Below are 20,269 nucleotides of genomic sequence, written 5' to 3'. Positions count from 1 at the left end.
CCTAGAGCTCTGGAACTAATGTTTATAAAACTGAAATTAATTTTATATTTATCTGTATCATATGGTTATGAAGATGAATGAAGTATGCAACTTTATCTGTCAAAAGGTTCATACCTGCATTTCAGTACATCTCACAAAGCATAAGAATATTTACCTCACTCACTAATAAACTAACTCTGAAACTTATTACTTTCTAGTCCAAATGATATTTTATTTTTTAAAAAAATTAATAGATCTTTTTATAAGTTTCAGAAGACTTGCACTGTTTTACAGAAGACAGAAGAGCATTGACCTCTCTAGGTATAAAAGCATTATGATACCTTACAGTGGATTGATAAGAACTGATTTACTTGGAACTATTTTGTTTTTTCTTTTTCTCAAGTGTAGTGCCTTACCCTATCTGAGAATGGCTTAAAGGCAGGAAAAAATATGGGCAACAGTATTCGTTTTTTGAGAAAATTGAATCAAAACATGTATGAATGAGTGGTCTTTTGCAGGGGAATGATCTGATTTCTATAAGTATTTCTTTCTCCCAGTCTTATATACTTAATAAAAACTATTCTGTACACTGAAACTGTAGTATTAATCATAATAACTCAGAAGTATATGAACCACAATCACCAAGGATACAATAACTGATATGAGTTAATGGTCTTTAAGACTGCATAGGATGGGGACTTACCATTTTATAGGTAAGAAATTTAGGCCCACAAAAATAAAACTGACTTGCCTGTGGTTACTGAACAGTAAATGGGAGAACATGAATTCAAAACCAGGATCTTATCTACAAGTCCAATAGTTCTTTCAAAGTCTATCCGTCTGTTTAAAGTATGCATGCTACAAATCCAGGTTAGATGGGGCAGGCAGGTTTTCTCATTCTCAAAACCCCGTAGACCTGAAATTTTACAATTTGCTGTCAATGTCTTGATTTTTAAAGCTCAAGTCAGCAGATTTAAAATTTCTTCAAATTTTGGAGCTAAAACCAGGCAATCTATGGATCAGAGTTATACTTCTTTTTCTATACATCTTTTGTGTAATGAAACCACATGTTGGTATGTACCGAAAGAGGCTATAAACAAACTTTACCTATGGACAGCACATGGTGGGGTGCTGTGGGTGTGTTCATGTGGAAGTCAAAAGTTAACATTGTGTATTTCCCTTAACTGCTTCAATACTGGGAACTTTTCTTTCTTTTCTTTTCTTTTCCTTCTTCCTTCCTTTCTTTGAGAAAGGGTCTCTTTCTGAAACTTTGTTTCAGATTGGCTGGCCAGGACCCCTAGAATCCATTTGGTTTGCCTCCTCCTAGGATTTACAGGTGTATACCTCTAGGTCTGTGAACATGGACACTGGGGATTCAAACTCAGGCTTGCTCAGAGTGAGCATTTTACCTACACCCTCACCTCCTCCTTGCCACTCCACAAACCTTCCTACTAAGGCGAGTCTCCAATGGGTGACAAACAGAGCAAAGGATAGCATCCATTCAATTTTGAGACCTTGAACTTCTGAGTAAATACTTGATTCCAGCATGAATATCTATCTTATTCAGAGTGCAGCAATTTTCTTTGTAGTCTTAAAAAAAAAAGAGGTCTTTATAAAAACAGAACACTTTCAGTAAAATGTTTTTGGGAATCAAATTACTGCCTCTCACAAAGTTTCCTTATCTCTCAACCATCCATCCACACTCTCCACAACATCCTCCAGACTAGGCTACACTTTAATTCATAACCATAATAGAATATGACCCTTTGAACAAACATCACATAAATTCTTTTCTTTTCTTTCTTTTTTTTTTTTTTTTTTTGTCCTGATCTGAAAAATGTGTCTAACTTATCAGGTAAGGAGAACAGTGGAAGGAATGAGTAAAGTGGGCAATATAAATTCTTTTTTTTTTTAGTAAATTGTCATAAATATGCATTTGAATGACTTTCAGAACAATCAGATGAAGGGTCCATGTGGTAAAAGCAATGTCATGCATTTACCCACTCTGAGACAGCAAAAGGTAACACTTGGCAAGAGGTAAGAGGGCTCATTTCTATGGAAAGAAGAATTAAGACAGGAAATTTCCCTTTAATAATAAGAAAAAAAATGTTACTATTGTCAAAAAATTCCCTAGTTCCTTACAAATTCAAAGAGGGTTTCTGCGGCCAACTGGGAATCTACACATAAATACCCCCAAATTCAAACCCATGGTTCACACTTCTAACTCATTTGTCACTTTGCCAACTCACTAGCTTACAATATGTGAACATGAGACTCACCTAAAAGAATATCAATCAAATGTACTCTACAAAATTGGCATGATTTCTGAAGCACTGTGGGCATTTCAACTTCATGGTGCCATCTATGAACTTTGTAGGTGGTCAGGAGCTCACGTATACATCTGTTTTAACTGTAGAGAGGATGAATAGCTGGTTGCGCTGTATGCTAGTATGCACCAGAGTCCTGGGTCTGACCAAAGTCACTGGTGTTCAGATGTGAAACAGAAAGAACAAGGTCAAGCTATTGTGGTTCGCAAAGGCCACTAGGCATACTATGTCCTTAAATCAAGAAAACAGGCACTTACACTGTGTTCGTGGTCTCAGTAATATGCAAAAGCCAAACACCTATGTCCTTCTACCGATTCATCATGATGTGGCTAAAACAAAACCAAGCACCAGGACTTGATTTTCATATTGTGATGACATAATCTTCCCCTCAAAGCAAATTAACAATCTGTCACATGTGTGTCAAAGAGTTGATATAAGTTACAGAGAGAGGGGGTTGGGGAGGGAGGGATGTGGCTGGAAAAAAAGAAATCCCAGGAAAGAAAACGGACTAGCTGGAATTTTGGTGTTGTCCATAGGCATAACTAAACAAGGACATTGATTCTGGAAAGACCCCACAGCGTCTGGAGAGATGACTGGAGGGTTAGACGCACGTGCGGTTGCAGGGCAACCAACCAGCTTGAGTGCCCAGCACCCACATGATGGCACATGGACATCCCAACTCCAGTTCCAAGAGATCTGAAGTTGTCTTTTGACCTCTGTGGGTACCAGGCATGCATGCAGTGCACATATATAATTGCATATATACATACCACTCAAGTATAAAATAAACAAACATAATTTTTAAACTGGCAACATTAGTTTTAATGAGAACAAGGAAGGGTTTGGAAGAAGAAAAGGGATGAAAGAAATGTAATTACATTTTAATCTCAAAAATAAAAAAAAAACAGATAAAAACCTAGCAAAATAACATAGCTTAAATTTACCTATACCAACAATTTCTTCTTCTGTTTTACTTGGCAATATGAAATTCAGACAGAGATGTTCTTTGTCAGCATGACCCTACTGAGAAACCATAATATATCGTGCAAGGGAATCTCCAAGCCCAAGGCTGATCACAAACCCATCCTTTTGTTTCGGCATAGGATCAACCTAGTATAATAATGATGTTGGCTATGTCTTTCTTTTAGTCAAGATTTTCTTTCTGTGTGTGTCAAATATTTTACTAACATGATTCCCATTTACTTAGAACTTAACAGGGTGAGACATGAAACATTTCACATCTCCCTTTTTCCTGCACTGGGGTCTCAAATAAATAAGTACTGAGATAACAGTAAGTGGGGTAGTGAGAGAGTAGAAACACAATTCCAAAGCTTCTGGAAACTCATTTTATTAATAACTCCATTTTCTTAAGGACTAGTTAAAAAACCAGGTCAGTTTGGAGAAATATACTGTGAGGCAACTTGAGAAAGCAGCCTCAAGCTCCAGTTCCTCCTGCCTCGGCCGCCTATATGCTGGCATTACAGGATGGTACAGCACCTCTGCCTGGAAACTAGTCTTTGACTTCAAACTGTGAGTGCCATTTCATTAACCTGTGCTACTATTTATGTGAGGAGATCTGCCAGGAAATGTGGAGCCCGACTCCTCTGGGTAACTCCTCCTACACGAATGATCTCTGAAAAGAAATGTTCCTTCTTTAAATAGTTTCACCACAATTAAACATAATAACAAGTCTATTGTGAACAATAAAGTTGATGAAACTGTGGTTGGATGCCTAGTCTAATACAACCCCATTATTCTCTATTTGAATATCAGAGCTGATATTCTTTATATCTTACCATAAAACTAAGGCAGAATTCAAGGAAACCTTTGAATCTGGATGCTCAAATACATGAGCATTCAAATAGTTTATCATTTCCACTGATTTAAATTAAAGCAGAATTTAAATTAATACATTAAAACTAAAACAAAACATAAACATGAAAATGAGCAGGTTCACTGTTACATCTGCTCATTTGATATTACCATATCTTCTTCCTTTAAACAGGCAAATTTTTCAAAAACAAAAACAAAAAAATTGACCTAACCGTTTCACCTCCTAGTTCATAGATGCCTGAAATCATACTACTCTACTGAATTATTTCTACGAGTATCAAATATCTTCATGAAAAGCAATTCAAGAACTTGCAAAGTTTACCTCTTACTTGACCCCTTTCCCTAACATTAACTGCTGACTTCTTTCACTGAACATTCTCAGGAGTTCTGCTCTGCCAGTGCACTTTCCTCTGCTCAGTTACAGGATCATCTGCTTCTTTCTGGTGACCAGGATACCAGCTGCTGGGTGTTGTCTCATTTTACACTCCTCACAGGTTTATTGCACATTGTTAATGATCTTAATAAATTAAGATTTCCAACCAAACTAAATATGGTAAATCATAAGCACACATCTTCAGTTCAGAGCTTTCATGGGGGAAGGGGTGCCAACTTCAATACCATTTTGCATATTTAAAAGTCACCTCAAATGAGCTCATCCTTTGAAAATGCTTACTCCTCTACTTAGAATCCTTTGTAGGCTTTTCCGCTCTTATAATCCTGCAAAGACACAGAAGCACTGCGTTCACTTCCCACTACAGTCTAGGGCTGATTACAACCTCTGAGTCCCAGCTCCACAAGCCTCATTTGCTTCCTCAGCTGAATCTGTCTCCAACCTTCAAGGATCTCACACTTGCTGTTCTCTGTACCTTTATGCATTCACACAGTGTTGCCTCTAGAATTCTTTGTACACCAAAGATTAAAAGTGATAAATGGATATAGGACAGTTGATTGCTAAGCTCTGCCAAGACAGGATAAGCAGTCCTTCGTAGTTCCTGCTTCACGTAAAGTCTGTCAGATGGTCTGGGCAGAAGGCTGAAGGCAGATGCTCTAACATTATAAGGAATACAGGGACTGTCCAGGCATCAGCTGTCTCTGTCATTTCCATGACTTTTTAGAAGTTGTGTCCCTGTGCTTCCTGTATTCTCAAATAATATTTATTCCTTCTCAAATCTCTGATGGGGTTAAAGACTAGAAAGTTATACTCTCACATTAAACATAAGTTGGTTAGCATTAAAGAAGGTATTGTAGATTTAAAAGGATGGTTTTTGAATGGTAACACAAGTTAAAATCAAAGATGATTTAGGTACAAAACTGTAAACTCATAAGTTAGCATAGGTGATGAAATACTTTACATAAATTGCCAAATATAAAGAACTGGATGTTATAAATGTATATCAGACCCTAAAATTTTCATAATGTTATAATTGAATTCAATTAATATCTGGGAGTAAAGGAGCCTTTTACTGGACTAAAGAGGAGATAACTGCAGTTTGATCTTTTGCTATGCACTGTAATGATAAATGCGGCCCCCAAGACCTGGCTGCCCTACAGATGAGAGAGTCTGCATGTAGACTCAAGTAATGCTGTGTGACCTTGCCTCCAAGTTACTTCTGATTGGTGAATAAAGATGCCAACAGCGAATAGCTGGGAAGAAGAGACATAGGAAGTTTTAGGGATCTCAGGCTTGGAGTAGTCAAGAGAGAACCATGAGAGGAAGAAGGTGAATGGAAGAGAAGTCGCCACAGGTTAGGTGAGAGACATAAGAATGTGGCCCTGAGGGCTGGCCAATTGGAGTTAACAGCAGCCCAGATAAAACATAGTAAGTAAAAACTCATGGGTTATCTATAGAAAAATAGATTCTAATAACACAGAGGGTAGGTATCTGCCCAGCTCTTGTGGTATTTAAGGCTTATTGTAACTAATAAAAGTTGTGTGTCTTTTATCTGGGAACTGAATGATCAAGGCAGGGTAGAAACCCCATATTGGGATTAAAATTTTCTACAACAGTTCTCTATTTTCATTCTCCTCCTACTTTGCTAAGTACCTACTAGGGTCAGGTGGTATCTTTTAATTCTCAAATGACTGAAAAAAAGATTACCCATTACTAGTTTCATTTTACAGATGAGAAGCTGGGATTTAGAAGGTTAAACAACTTGTTCAAGGACACAGAATCAATAAAACAAAAGGATATTTAAATCCATGCCTGACCTGACTCTGCCCACCTCCTGAAGGACACCAGGGAAGCAAGTATGTTCTACTGTTACAATTGTCCAAAACTGGGAGTTTATTAGTTAGGAAACAGTGGGTAAATGGCACTATGTTACGATGAATTGTTTGTTTTTGTTTTGTTTTGTTTTGTTTTTTTCTTAAAAGTTGTACTCTCCTTTCCTTATGTATGGAATCTTATTTAAAAGTCGAGCATGTGCCATTCGGGTACTGTCAGACATTTCAATTTTCTTTGGAAAATAGGAGGACAGCTCCAGCGTAATAGCAGGTACACCACTGATATTTGCAAATATCTTCCCTTATCACACTCAATAAGGAAGCCCTCCCCCGGCCCCCCAAAAATCTGGGATTTACCTCTTACACACTTCAAAATATGTTTGTACTGCATACAAGAATGCTTGTTTCCATACAATACAAAGACATCAAAGAAGCTCATGGTTAAACCTGTCCTCTATGTATGCACCTACATAGTCTTCTAAGTTATAATGACTTTCTCCTTGGAACTTGTTTCACCTTACATATTGCTATTAGAGACTTTACAATCTCCTTTCAAAATATATACAGCAAAGTCATGAGGTGCCACCAATATACAGAAAAAGGTTGCAGTGACATTAAATGAGAAATAACATGATGTTAAAAGAAACTGAGAAGGAACTGAAAGTCACAAATTCAACCCCTCTACATAATTTCTACCATTAGGCAGAAGTAGCTATCATACCTCATGACAGTTACTGCAAAGCCAAAAAAAAATTGCTCTTCTGATTGTAATGCGCTTCACTTCAACCCAACAATAGCTGCACCCATAGTATCAATAGAGAAGGAAAAGACATAGCATGAGCACGTGTAGGCACATGTGCAACAATCACCCCCACCCCAAATCCCTACTTCCTGGGACACAGAAAAATATATAATTTGGTCATAATTAATTATGTCTCACATAGAGCTGACTCAAGTAGCAGTTGACCCTGCCTCCCCTTCTAGCCCCACTGATACACACACACACACGCACACACACATACACGCATGCATACACACGAGGGAGTGGGAGGAAGAAAGAGAAGGACAGGAGAGAGCCAGAGCCCTAGGTTCTGCATATACTTCCAGGTCAGTATGTAATTCTCACCTATCATTCAGGCATGGGAATTCGTGTTTCATTCCAGAAAATATAGAATTTAAGGTAAAAATTCTGATAAATACCAAGACATATGTAGGACCAGATCATTTGTTCTCCTGCTCAATTACTTTCAAAGCTTTCCTTGCATTGATAAAATCACATTTTTGAAAGTGCACTCTTGTCCAGCCTTCCAACCCATAGGCTCATTTCAGTTCAGGCTCCTGCTCCTATAATCCTGTTTCGCAGATGCTTGTCACCAGATGCACCTTTTACCTGGAGAGCCCCATCACTACCATATGGTGCACCTGTTTTGTCTTTGTTAGTTTTGATGTACTTCCTTCTACATAAAGCCCATACTGACATCTTCCTTAACTACTCCCTCACCAAATTCCCTTGCCCTGTTCTATCTCCTCCAGCCCATGAATCTTTTAGTATAGCTGTTATATTACCAATTTTCTATTTCTCTGACCAGATTGTATAACCCATAAAGCTAGGAGAAATTGTCTTCTTTTTTCCCTTTAGCAGTCAATAAACACTTTAATGAATGAAATCTGAACTTCATTTTACTTTTAAGTTTTCTCCTTCTAGCTCTAAAAGTAAACCCACATCTTATTCTTTTCCCATTTTGACATTAATAAATCAAGAATTAAAATGGTCTAGAAAACTTGATCCAACAAAATATTTGCTAGATTTAAAAACTTGTTTTATGAATTTATTCTGACCCATGTCATTTTAAGGATTTTTCTAGTTTATGTTATGTCTTTCTAGTTTAAGGGGTTTCCTCTAACAAATTTAAGAAGTTATTGTCAGATTTATGGGAAGAAACCTAATAGGGACAAGATAATCTCTTATTTAATTTTATTTTATTTCTTTTTCCTCCCTCCCTCCCTTCTTTCCTAGACCATCACTTTTAGTGAGTAAGTTGCTGAGTTCAGTTCCAACAAAGAAATGTGCTGCTTCAGTCTGGGCTGTGGGACTCTTGCTGAGGAGGAAATCCCTTTTCATGGAGCCTGTTGGGTGACAGGATAGGCCCTCATCTCCTTACCTCCCTCCCCAGTCACCATAAAGAACAGTGGGTCTTCTTTCCATTTAGAGACTTCAGAATTATAAAGCAGACCCAGTATAAAGACGAATCGGCTCACACACATTGCAACAAAAGCTTCAGAAGTGCTTAACAACCAGGTAGTGATTTCTATACTCGATGTCCTGAAATCTCTGAGACAGCGAGTACTTACTTACAGTTCTTACTTGTAGGAGTAGCCAGATTTGTCTTGATTGGCTTAGGTGCTGTTGTGGTTTGGATTTGATTTGCCCATGTTCCCTGAAGGTTGCTATTCTAGAAACTTGGTCTTCAGTGTGGCATATTTTCAAACAGCAAGCCAATGATCATTGTTAATGCAGTGCTCACTAGTTTTTCTGTCAACTTGACAGAAGAGTCTCTTTGGAAGAGGCATCCTCAATCGAGAATCCTGTATCAGAGTATGGGCAAGCCTATGGAACACTTCCTTGTTGACTGGTGTTGGAGCACCAGCTCACTGTGGGCAGTGCTACCCCTGGGAGAAGGGTTCTAGTCTAACAGTACTTCTCAGCTTTCCTAATGCGGTGACACTGTAATACAGTTGCTCATACTGTGCTGACTCCCAACCACACAGTTATTTTTGTTGCTAATTCATAACTAATTTTGCTAGTTTCATGAATCGTCATGTAACTATTTTTGGAGACCGAGGTTAGCCAAAGGGGTTGCTTTTTTAGCCACAGGTTGAGAACTTTTGTGCTATAAGAAAGTAGGTTCAGCAAACCCTGAAGGGCAAGCCAGTAAGCAGTGCACTGCCATGGCTTCTGCTTCAATTTCTAGCCAGGTTCCTGCCTCGTTTCCCTATCCCAGTTTCCTTTATTGATGGCCTGTGGAGTGGACCTATAAGCTGAAATAAACCACTTTCACCCCAAGTTGTTTTTGATCATGGTGCTCTATCACAGCGATAGAACCCTTAACTAAAACAAATAACAACACTTAATACACAATACAGTATTTTCATTTCTAAGATATGGCCACTCTGTTAATGACAATTGTGGCCAAACTTACAGCTATCCCAAGTTCCCAAAATACACTGACCAACTGTCCAGAGAAGAAATCCTTTGACAAAAATATGAGCTTCCCAAGTTATATACAAACAAACAAGTTTAAAACAGAAAAAGTGCTTAATCACAAAATTCCTTTGATAACAAGAGGTTTTGTACTAATAAGGCATGCACTGCAGGATTACCAGGTCTACTCTAGACAACTAATTACACACACAGCTTGAGAAAGAGCTGTTCTTGAAATAGAGATCAAACCTGGAAATCTCTGCACTATTTTCCTGCCTGGTCTAGTTTTGGATGATTTTCTGACCACGAAGAGTCTGTGCGATGCCAGGCTTCCCCAACTCAGGCAGGAGATTTTCCTCTCTGCCGTAAGTCACATTATCTCATGAATGAACTGTTATTTAGGTCAGTAAAGAGGCTCTGGCCTAATTGAATGTGCATTTTGTCCCTGATGTTCATGCTCTATATATCAAGATTTGATAAAGTTATTGAGAGTGGAGAGAGACTGTTATAAAGATGCAAAAGAGACTGTGATGACTAGACTACATTTAAAGCAGAGCAGTTCAAAATACCAGAATAATTTCAAATATTTAATTATTTTTTCAAATTACATCTTTATTTTGTGTTGAAATGCTCACACACTGTGGTGCACATACAGAGAACAACTTGAAGGAGTTGGCTCTTTTCATCGTCTATGAGGGTTCCAGGAATGGAACTCAGGATGTCAGGCTTGACAGCAAATGCCTTACCCGCTAAGTCATCATATCATTCCATATCTTTCATATTTAAATGATACTTTTGAATATTTACTTTTTAAAAAGGTATCCTATCTGGCTTTAACTTTGGAACCTAAAGTTCTACAAAGACAATCAACTGTTTCTTTCTATTTTTATTTATTTTATTTTTATGTGCGTGCATGTGCAGGTGCACATACGTGAGAGTGTAGTGTTCTCAGAAGGTCAAAATAGAGAATCAGACACCTGGAGCCCAAGTTGTATAGGTGGTTACAAGCCACTTAATGTGGGTAATGTAACCAAACTGGAATCTGCAAAGGCTGTGAATGCGGTTGAGTACTGAGCTAGCCAGGCCCTTTCTTTACTACATGCAAACAAAATATAATTCACCATACTCATTACGAGGGGGATGGTGGTGGGACTGACCTTGGTAAATAGTGATTCGATCCAAATAAAGAATGTGGTTGAGAAGAAACAAGATCCAAAAGTCTAAAAGAAAAAAAGGTGAGGCCCTGTGAGCTGATTAGAAAACTCAGCCTGTACCCACAATTACCTTAAATCTGCCAAAGAAAATGAGATGATCCTGTAATGGTGCACTCAGATATAAGGAAAACTGAAGTATCTTTCACCAAGAGTAAACAGTAAACTCTAGGATGATATTCTGATGAAGTCTTTTCCAGAAGGAGCTGGCAGTCAGACCTGACATACACACCAGACACACACCTTATTTTCTAACAACTGTATGCGTGTTTAGCATTTGTTGTGATACAACTGAGTGACTACAAGTGCATAGACGAACACAGCTCTGCAGGAGCCATGCGACATCAGAATATCCATGTAGAGGGCAGAATATCCATGTAGAGGGCAGAAGTACACATCTTTTCTTCCTCTTCCCGCCTAAGGTAAAACCAAACCAAACCAAACCAAACCAAACCAAACCAAAACAAAACAAAACAAAACAAAACAAAACAAAACAAAGCCACCACCCCAAATGCCACATGTTGAAGCTCCACATTCAGAGACCACGGCTTAGCTGGTCAGACAACCATCCGGGTACTAGTGTTTTTAAAATACTATTTACATGAAGTTCATGTACATACAAAAATGACGGCCACCAATATGTCAGTGTTATATGCTTCCTTTTGTTTTAAACAGGGTCCCACTATGTAGCCCTGGCAGGCTTAGAGCTCACTATGTAGGCAATGTAGACCAGGTTAGCCTAAACCCAAATAGTTACTCCTGCCTCTGTCCCTGCTTCATGGGTACTGTTAGTATAGGCACGTGTGTAGCTACACTGAATTCTTAAGTATACAGTAATCTCTCATGTATACTATAAACTAGAAAAGCTTTCGTTCTATTTAAAAGTATTTGCCATACTGGTGTGACATTTCAGAAGTCTAATATTTGAACTTAAAACATAAAAGCATTTCTAATTATGTCTTATTTCCTGTCAAATGAAGTGACAAACCTTACTGTCATGGAGCGTTCATGTAACTTTGGTAGTCCCGAGTCACTCTTACGAAGAAAACGATGCACGTGATTCTAATAGTGACAGGTGTTGGAAGTAAAAATGGCTAATTAAAATACTATACCTTCAATAATTACGTCTAATGTCTCTATGCTTATGTGTTAGTAGGAAAATCACAAGTACTATAGTAGTTGCTTAACCATTTCAAATCAGTATTTCTCATGGAATGATTTCCAAACACTTACTTCCCAGATTTCAAATAAGAAGCGAATATTTAACAGGTTTCTCTTTACATGTAGCATGCATATTTCTAAACAGTTCTCCTCAAAAGAGCCGCAGAGAAGGATGGCCCTGAATTGCTAACAGATGCAGGAGAGAGTTAAAAGCTACAGCAATGGAAGGCCATAATAGGACGAACATCAGAAACACCAGGAAACTGCACTCCAGAAAGTATGTCCCCGTAACCAAAGTAGCATTTTTCTATAATCAGTTATATTACAGCAACTGAACCTTACCTATGGCCATCTTAGTCCTTAGGAGGCACAAATGGCTTTTCCATAGCTGCCCTATGGTGGCAGGTGTTTGAGTGATGTTTACTTAGTATCTATGGGTAAATTAAAATGCAAAGCATATGCCATGTTATCTCAGGCAGCAGAACAAAATCAAATTCTGAAGTCTTTCCAAGGACAAAGGGTTGTGTGGCAACATGAGACAAACTGAGCTTTGCCTTCAAATGCCCGTGCTCTTGGGCACCGGAAGTTGGTTCACTGCACCAGTTAGGACCTTCTTCACTTCCTTTTGTTCTCTTTTCTTTTTGAGGTCTGGCCTCCTAATTTCAAAGATCAGCATTTCAGAAGTGTTTGTATTAAATGAATGGAAGAAAGAAAAAAAATGGGCCAACTCACCTCTTTTACGTATCTACGCTGTGACAGACCAGCATCTCAAGGTGGAAATCTGATAAACTTTTGGAATTTACATTTTATGTATCCAACTCACTGAAAGAAGATGGAGACTTATGTGTGAGACTTCAGAGTGAAAAAAACTTGCTAAGAAGATTCCAGAAGTGAGAGCATTCTCTAAGCAGAAGCCTGCTGGAGGCTCAACCTGATGCTCCATCTCCTGTCTGCAGGGCACAGAGCACAGTGTGCAGCCAGAGGTTTAAAAGCCTCCTCTAGGATGGGAGATGTTAACGTGGGACACGTTTTCACCATCTTTCCTAATTGCCGCTTCAAGCAGGCTTTTCCTTAAGAAGGACTATGAGACAAGCAAAATATGTTCGTTATGAGAAAAGAGCCCACTGTCTTTATTATTGTTGTTGTTGTTGTTGTTGTTGTTTAGTAAATTCTTTGAAAAGTTTGCTTCCCAGCTCACCAAAATGTCTAAAACATCCCATCATTCCAGTGAGGTTGACCAAGTTATTAGGCACACTGTAAAGATGAATGCACTGAAGCACTCTCTCTCCATTCCAGAACATTCGACTTCATTCACATCAAGTGGAAAAGTCAGGGATTAAGGAACAGACTACACGTCAGCTGACCCACTGAAACAGCGTCACCAAGGCAGAGCCAAGGGAGAGGATGGAGAACGTGCTGGAATGACCCTAGGAACCCCTGTGTCTGAGCACCAGTTCTGTTGTCAGCAGAGAGCATGGACAGAGCTTTAAGCTTTTCTGTAGTCTGTCTCACATCCACAGAAAGAGAACGCCACCCCCAAGTGTGTGAGTGCTTAGTGAAAAACACCCTACTTCCTGCTTCAACACAACACACTCAAGGAAAGCGACTAGAGCTGACAGGTGTGAAAGAGGAAGCACTGTGGAGCTCCTTTAAAGGAGTCTCGTTTTCAATCAAGAAGGCACACCATAAGCCGGCACAGCTAAATATATGATGCCTATAGGAAGACGGTGTGTGGACAGAAAAGTGCTTAAAATATTATTTCATGGCTGAGCTTAGGCTAAACTGGTCTGCTACTTTATCTATAAATGAAGAGTATACTCTTTTATATCAATCACATTTAAACATCAAACCCAACTGAAATACACCAAAATCTCCAATGGCTCCAGAAGGTGTAAACATTCGAATTTCACATGTTTTTTGTTTTTTTCCTTCAGATAACATATTTCCAATTGGTAGGGGAAAGTATTTTCATCATGTTTAGCATCTTATTTCTTCTCAGGCAATGTAAAACCTAAGCAGGATAAAGAAGGAGAAAACAAACATGTGTTTAACAAATCTTTCTAACCCTGAACACTAGTGTCTGTTGCTGAGTGTAATTGCTCTTGGTGGCAATTGCTAGTAAGTTAGAATCTCGGTGGGGGCAGCATCTTAAATTAGCACGCATTTTCCTGGTGACATGAGTTAAAGGAACAATTCTGGGGTTTGGAGAGAAAAGCCTTTAAAAATATGTTGTGAATCCTATGAGTCCTTCACCATCATATGCTGCCTCCTCATACTTTCAAACCTTTCATAGAAATAAAGAAGTGAGTACTACAGCTACAGCTTTGCAACATCACCCGTGCTTGTGCCCACAGCAGCCACACAGTCTCCTCGGATTAATACTCATCCGAACAGCATCCTCCTCTACAAGGCAAGGTCTGGGGCTTCTTTGTGAGAATGCCAAGCAGAGGAGCTGTTTATAATGCCATTAACTTGTTTTGCTTTTTCTCTTCTTTATATAGATTAATTCTTAAGAAATTGAGACTTTTCTCAAGATGATTCCTGACTGTATTCATAATATAACTGTTTCCTCTGACAAAGGTCACATTCCCACAGCAAGAGGTCAGGACATTAGGTCCAGACTTCTGTGGCCTCACTGGCCTCCATACACACACCCTCTCACAAAACTTCCCAGAGGCTCAGATGGCGCTCTTCCACCTGGTCCCACTTCCCCTGAGCCAGGCCAGTCCATTAGCTCTGGAGGCTTGTCCCAAAGCATGGGCGTGGATGTCTTATTCTTCCAGGGGCTGTCTCTTACTCTCCATTGTTCTCACCAAGAGTTATCACTGGTACACAGTGACTAGCTGGCTAGTACAGCCTCCTTGGAGCCCCAAACAATTTGAAACCCATTGGTGAGCAGGTAACTGGACTCCTCGGTCCACTAGTTCTTACTGACCCCCAGAAACATGTGGATAAGAGCTGGGCTAAGTGCCTCATGGTCCTCCTGAAGGCCTTTGCCTTTCATTACATAAAATGCCCCTGCTTTTCTAATTTCTGTTTTGGTTTACATTCATGAGTTACTTCTAATGTTTATGCCACTCAGACTGATTAAAATGCAACAGTCGTTCAAAATGGTTTGTTTCTAGCACTTGTACTTAGCGTCCTCTTTACCTCTTAAGATTAGTGGTCTACTGTGCTAATGAAAATTAATCCCTTCTGCCTTGCATGCTCTAAAATGTTTAGTAAGGCTTCTAACCAAGAAATGCATCGGCACTCTTTGTACACATTTCAGTTTTGCTCTTTCTCATCTCAATTTTCTTGGTATAAAGTTCAAAACCCTCCTATTGCCTTAAGTTTCTGTAAAGATTCAATAACACACAGCCATGTCTCCCCCACCTTTTGAATTACTGTGTGTTCTGTTGCACTTATACTTAACCAAATCTTAAATTTACTTCTCCTTATCAATCCATGTGCGAAAGGGTATACAAAACCATTACCAACTGACGATTACAAACGATAGAACACACACTATTCACTACAAATTCCCAGCTATGCAAATTTTAAAAGGTAGATGCTATCTACCAAAATATGTAATTATTCATTCTGCATGGGAATATTTCATTTATGGAATAATCCTATAACCACAGAATATAAAGAATATAATGTACATGCAAAATAAATTATGTGTAGGTCCTAAATGCACACTAAAGTCTTTTACAGACGATGGGATAGAAGTACATGATAAACACACACTAACACATAGAATGGAAATCCTGAGTCTCTGGAAAAGAAAAAAAGTATTCTCCATTTTCAATGGACAAACATGCAGAAGTCAATTAATTCTACCTAAAACAAACAAAAACTCTAAATGCATTTTCTGGATTTAGGCCATTGTCACAAAATCCCTACTCCTCTGTGTAGCTCCCCTGGCTGCTTTTAAAGCTTTGTTTTCCAATACAAAAGCAGCTTTGAGCACTGCTGTAGTGAGTGCAGTAGATGGGATTTAAATAATAGAGCAGCAGCAGGGACTCAAGAGGAACCCTTAGCAAGAGCCAGATAGGGGATGTTACAGATGGGGAGCAGCGAAGGAGGCAAACCGTGAGAGCTCTTAGCACAGGGACTAGGGCATTTTCACTCAGTCTACTAACTCTGCTGTATCTTCTAGATACCCAAACTTTGGGCCAGCAAAGTAAAATTCTTTTCTTCAGATTTCATTCCACAGGTTTAGGACAGATCTTAAAAAGCATTCTAGTCAAGCACATGAATTCTGCTCACCCAATCACAAGCTCATGAAGTAGGAGGGCACATGGATGATAAAAACAAACAAAATGCACTTCTTTTAGCTTGGGTTGTCAGTTAATATTAAACTACGTCTATAACACTATAACACTGTCTCTTATCAAACCAATACATCCTATTTTCTCTGTTATTTCAATTCAGAAACTTTGGAAAAAGAAATCTGAGTGTGTAAAATCTGATTATGATAATTCCATAATACAAAATTGATGAGCATAAATTTGGACTTCTAGAGACATTCTACAAATGGAGAACCCACCTACTAATTTTGTGTGGATGTTCTTCAGTTGTAATTCATACTGAAGAGTAAAATAGAAAAAGAGGAAAAATTATGAAATGAGAACAACTTTTCATTTTTTCTGTTTTCTGTTCAATAGAAATTGGCACAAATATATAAACAAATGAGCTTTATGCATTATAACCATTTTGGTAATATTCATAATGTAATCAAATTTATGACCAGCAATAGTTCGTAGACATATATTATAGACTACAACAGTCTTACCCTCCTGTACTGTCCATCTGCTCTCTGTGGGTCACTTGATAGTTACACAGTACATGAGGTAGGAGGGCACACAGACTAGAGGTCTGACACAGGGTTTTCCTAAGTCACTATGAAACAGGATCAACAAGGACATAAGTGTCTATTTTGATACAGGATCTCGAGTAGCCCAGGCTGGCCTCAACTCCTGTGCAATTGAGAATAATCTTGAACTACAGGTTCTCCTGCCTCCACCTCCCCAGTGCTAAACGACAGGTTACCATATCCTAATTATTTAAAGAATTTAAAGAATCTTTTTTTATTTTATTTTTTATTTTATATGCATTAGTGTTTTGCCTGCAGGTACAGCTGTTTGAGGATATAAGGTCTTGGAGTTACAGGCAGTTGTGAGCTGCCATGTGGTTGCTGGGATTTGAACCCAAGTCCTCTGGAAGAACAATCAGTGCTCTTAACATCTGAGTCATCTCTTTAGCCCTTAAAACACAATCTTTTTGGGGCTGGGGATTTAGCTCAGTGGTAGAGCACTTGCCTAGGAAGCGCAAGGCCCTGGGTTCGGTCCCCAGCTCCGAAAAAAAGAACCAAAAAAAAAAAAAAAAAAAGAAGGCTGGTAGGACATTTTAACAGTCTCTCTATGGCCTTTCTATTCCAAACTCTATGAGCTGAGATGCATGGTACGTACAGGAAACATCAGGTAGTGTGGAAAATGAGGGATACAAATACCAAATTATAAGCCATTTTGAAAGGAAAACTGGTAAGTCAGAGAAACAGAAGTACAGGGGAAAACAGTTGAGAGACAATGGGAGAAAGAACACTGACATCAAATAAAGGCATCTTACATAATGATTCTGACTAGAAAAAATCAGAGGTCATGGTTCATATTGTTTTCACAAGCTGTGTCTTTAGCATCTCGCCCATCTATAGTCATGATAAAATGGCTAGATATGAACAAGGAATCTGGGCTGGTAAAAGCCTGTTGACATTAGAGCACAGGGTAAAATGATGACAGACTCCAGCACATCTGAACACACTGTAATCTTCTAAATAGATAAAATATTAACCGTAAGTCAAGCTGCCCTGGCTCTCAGTCTAGACTCCTACCCGCATTCCAACACAGAGATGCAGTGTGGAGGAGGGAGGGTCATTCTGAGGCACACACAGAGTGCAGCATCATCAACATTTTGAGACTGAAGGTCCATTTCATTTTTTTTCACCTAGGGAAAGTAAAGGCTTAAAAAAAACAAGCAAACAAAACAGTTTTTTCATGGTTACATAATAACACACAGAAAACAAGTGATTTCCTTCTTGCCAATGTTTCAAGCTAATAGGTTACACCCAAGATCCCACTCAATTCTCTACATATTTTGTAGTTTTCTTGGCTTCTCACACATGAAGGCAGCATGCAGAACAAAAACAAGGCTGTAACATATCTAATTTCTGTTTTCCTCACAATTCCAATGATGTTTGTGCTTCTTGTCATTCATTTAAATTATGTATTCTATACTTGAAACATTTACATGTAACACATTTATAAGTGTGCCCAATTTGGAGTTTTTAAGCCAACTAATTCACACACCTACACTCATAATTACAGTCAGTGAATATGAACTAGATTGGCTGAAACAGAAAATGGCAGTACTCTGCAATCTATCAAGTTAAAAGTTTGGATTACTCCTTGAGAAGAGAAAACAGGAAGCCAGTATTCTTAAATTCTGCCTTAGATATTTGATGGATGTGTTCTCACAGCTCAGTGCATCTTAACAAGTATGATGCTGCCGTCAAATGAGGTTGCTCTAACTGTTTCCAGACGCCGATAGTCTTTATGTGAGGGGCAGGAGGCAGACTGGGGGTGACGAATAATTAGTATCCTTAATAACCACTCAGGGATTAAAAGGTCAACTACACTACAAATCTGAGAAACCCTACTCTCCGGTTTTCACTACTTCCCTAAATGCAATACTAAAACAGCTAAAATGCATGTTCTCTTCACTGCAAGTTTTTTTTTTTCAAGGCAAGAGCCTAAATGCAAAGAAAAGAAAAAAAAATGTCAACTTTTCTATTGTCAGGAATGCTAATAACCTGCAGCTGTAAAACTGTACTCTTTTCTTGACACTGTCACAGAGATTAATAGCCTCCACTGTTCAAACTACACCTCCTTGACATTTCCTAGCAAGCAGGAAAAGCAACATAACAGGCAGAGTACTGCTAACTAGAATACAGCCCTGGGGAGGGACAAGGAGGGGTGCAGGCAACAAGCCTGGAAAGAATAGGAATTGGCAAAGAACAATGCCCCCATCTTGGCAGAGGACTCATAAGCTTGTTTAGGATGTAAATGGTTGGACCTAAAATTAATAGTTGAATTTTTCATAATTTTGAAATTAGACAGATATAAGGGGTCAAATATAAGATTTCCCTGCAACATTTTATTCTAGAACATCTGGCAATACTATCAGACTGGATGAATTAGACAATGAAATTTTGTGCAAATAAAGGCAATAAAGAATGAAAAAGTCACTATCTCAGTAAAACTTTAGACAGAACTCAACATTCCAGAAAGACCCTGAGGTCTCACCAGTAAGAGAATTAAGGAAGGGAACCATATATCTTTCCAAAGATTCCCACCACCACTTCTCTTCCACTTGAAATGAAAATAAACTGTGGACCTCCTATTGGCATGAAGAGCTCAGCTGTCTCTATACCTGAATCTTCTTGAGGAATGCAGTATGGTTTGATGTACACTGTACTTTCCAAAGTCTGTCCAGCTCAGTCAGTACCAGAGGTATCCATGATTATATGAGGTCTGAAAAATATACCTCTCTCTCCATCCCACAATTTATAACAATCATCAAACATTCTGGAGTTCCAAATTAAAGACAACTGCTTAACTTTGTTTAAACTTGTTTTACTAAGTTTTATTCCTGCTGAAGTCCTTTTCATCCACAAAACATCCTTTTAATGTCCCAGGGACTCTAAGGAAAACAGTACTCTGAAGACTGAATTTGTATGTTGGCTGCAGGCAGAGTGACAATTACATGCAGAAATCCAATGGAAAGGACATTTAAAACCTGGAGACAGCAGTTTTCTTCTTGTGGTATAGTGAAGGGTCTGTAAAAGTCAAAGCTTATAAAACATAAAGGCTGGTTTGGGGCTCTTTTGTGTTTTGTTTGGTTTTGTTGTTGTTTCCTGTTTTAATGACGGAAAATACTCTTTCTCTCTAAAATGCTTTAGTAGGAGGAATATAAATGATATGGCAAATAATCTTTCAAAAATTCTTTTCTGGTGAGGAAATAGCCACATGCTTACACTCAGAAAATTGTGAGAGAAATAAACAATGAATTCAGCAATTCCAACCATTTTTTCCTCTACAAGTTGAATTTATCTCTTTTCTTCTCTCTCTCTCTTTTTTTTAAATACGTCTTCCCTCTGGTAACTCACTCAAACGTCAGCTTAGTGGAAGCAGCTACAGTCAGCTTACATTTTATTTACCAAAACTCTTTGCAAAGTATACGGGTTCTCACTCACACATTAGTCCTAAGGGCTCTATTGGACATTACCAGTG

At 38.6% G+C, this 20,269-nt stretch overlaps 1 protein-coding gene across 50 annotated transcripts in view; it reads right to left on the bottom strand.

Annotated features, from left to right (window-relative positions):
• Positions 1–20,269, bottom strand: part of Celf2 (CUGBP, Elav-like family member 2) — an 825,373-nt gene that overhangs the window by 256,420 nt on the left and 548,684 nt on the right. For 22 of the 50 annotated variants that reach the window (XM_063276301.1, XM_063276302.1, XM_063276304.1 and 19 more), the window contains one exon: positions 10,722–10,784. In XM_063276301.1, the coding sequence (XP_063132371.1) occupies positions 10,722–10,784 (63 nt within the window). 50 annotated transcript variants of the gene reach the window in all.

Source organism: Rattus norvegicus, chromosome 17, assembly GCF_036323735.1.
Source record: "Rattus norvegicus strain BN/NHsdMcwi chromosome 17, GRCr8, whole genome shotgun sequence".
Taxonomy (NCBI): domain Eukaryota; kingdom Metazoa; phylum Chordata; class Mammalia; order Rodentia; family Muridae; genus Rattus; species Rattus norvegicus.
This window is presented reverse-complemented; position numbering and strand designations above follow the sequence as displayed.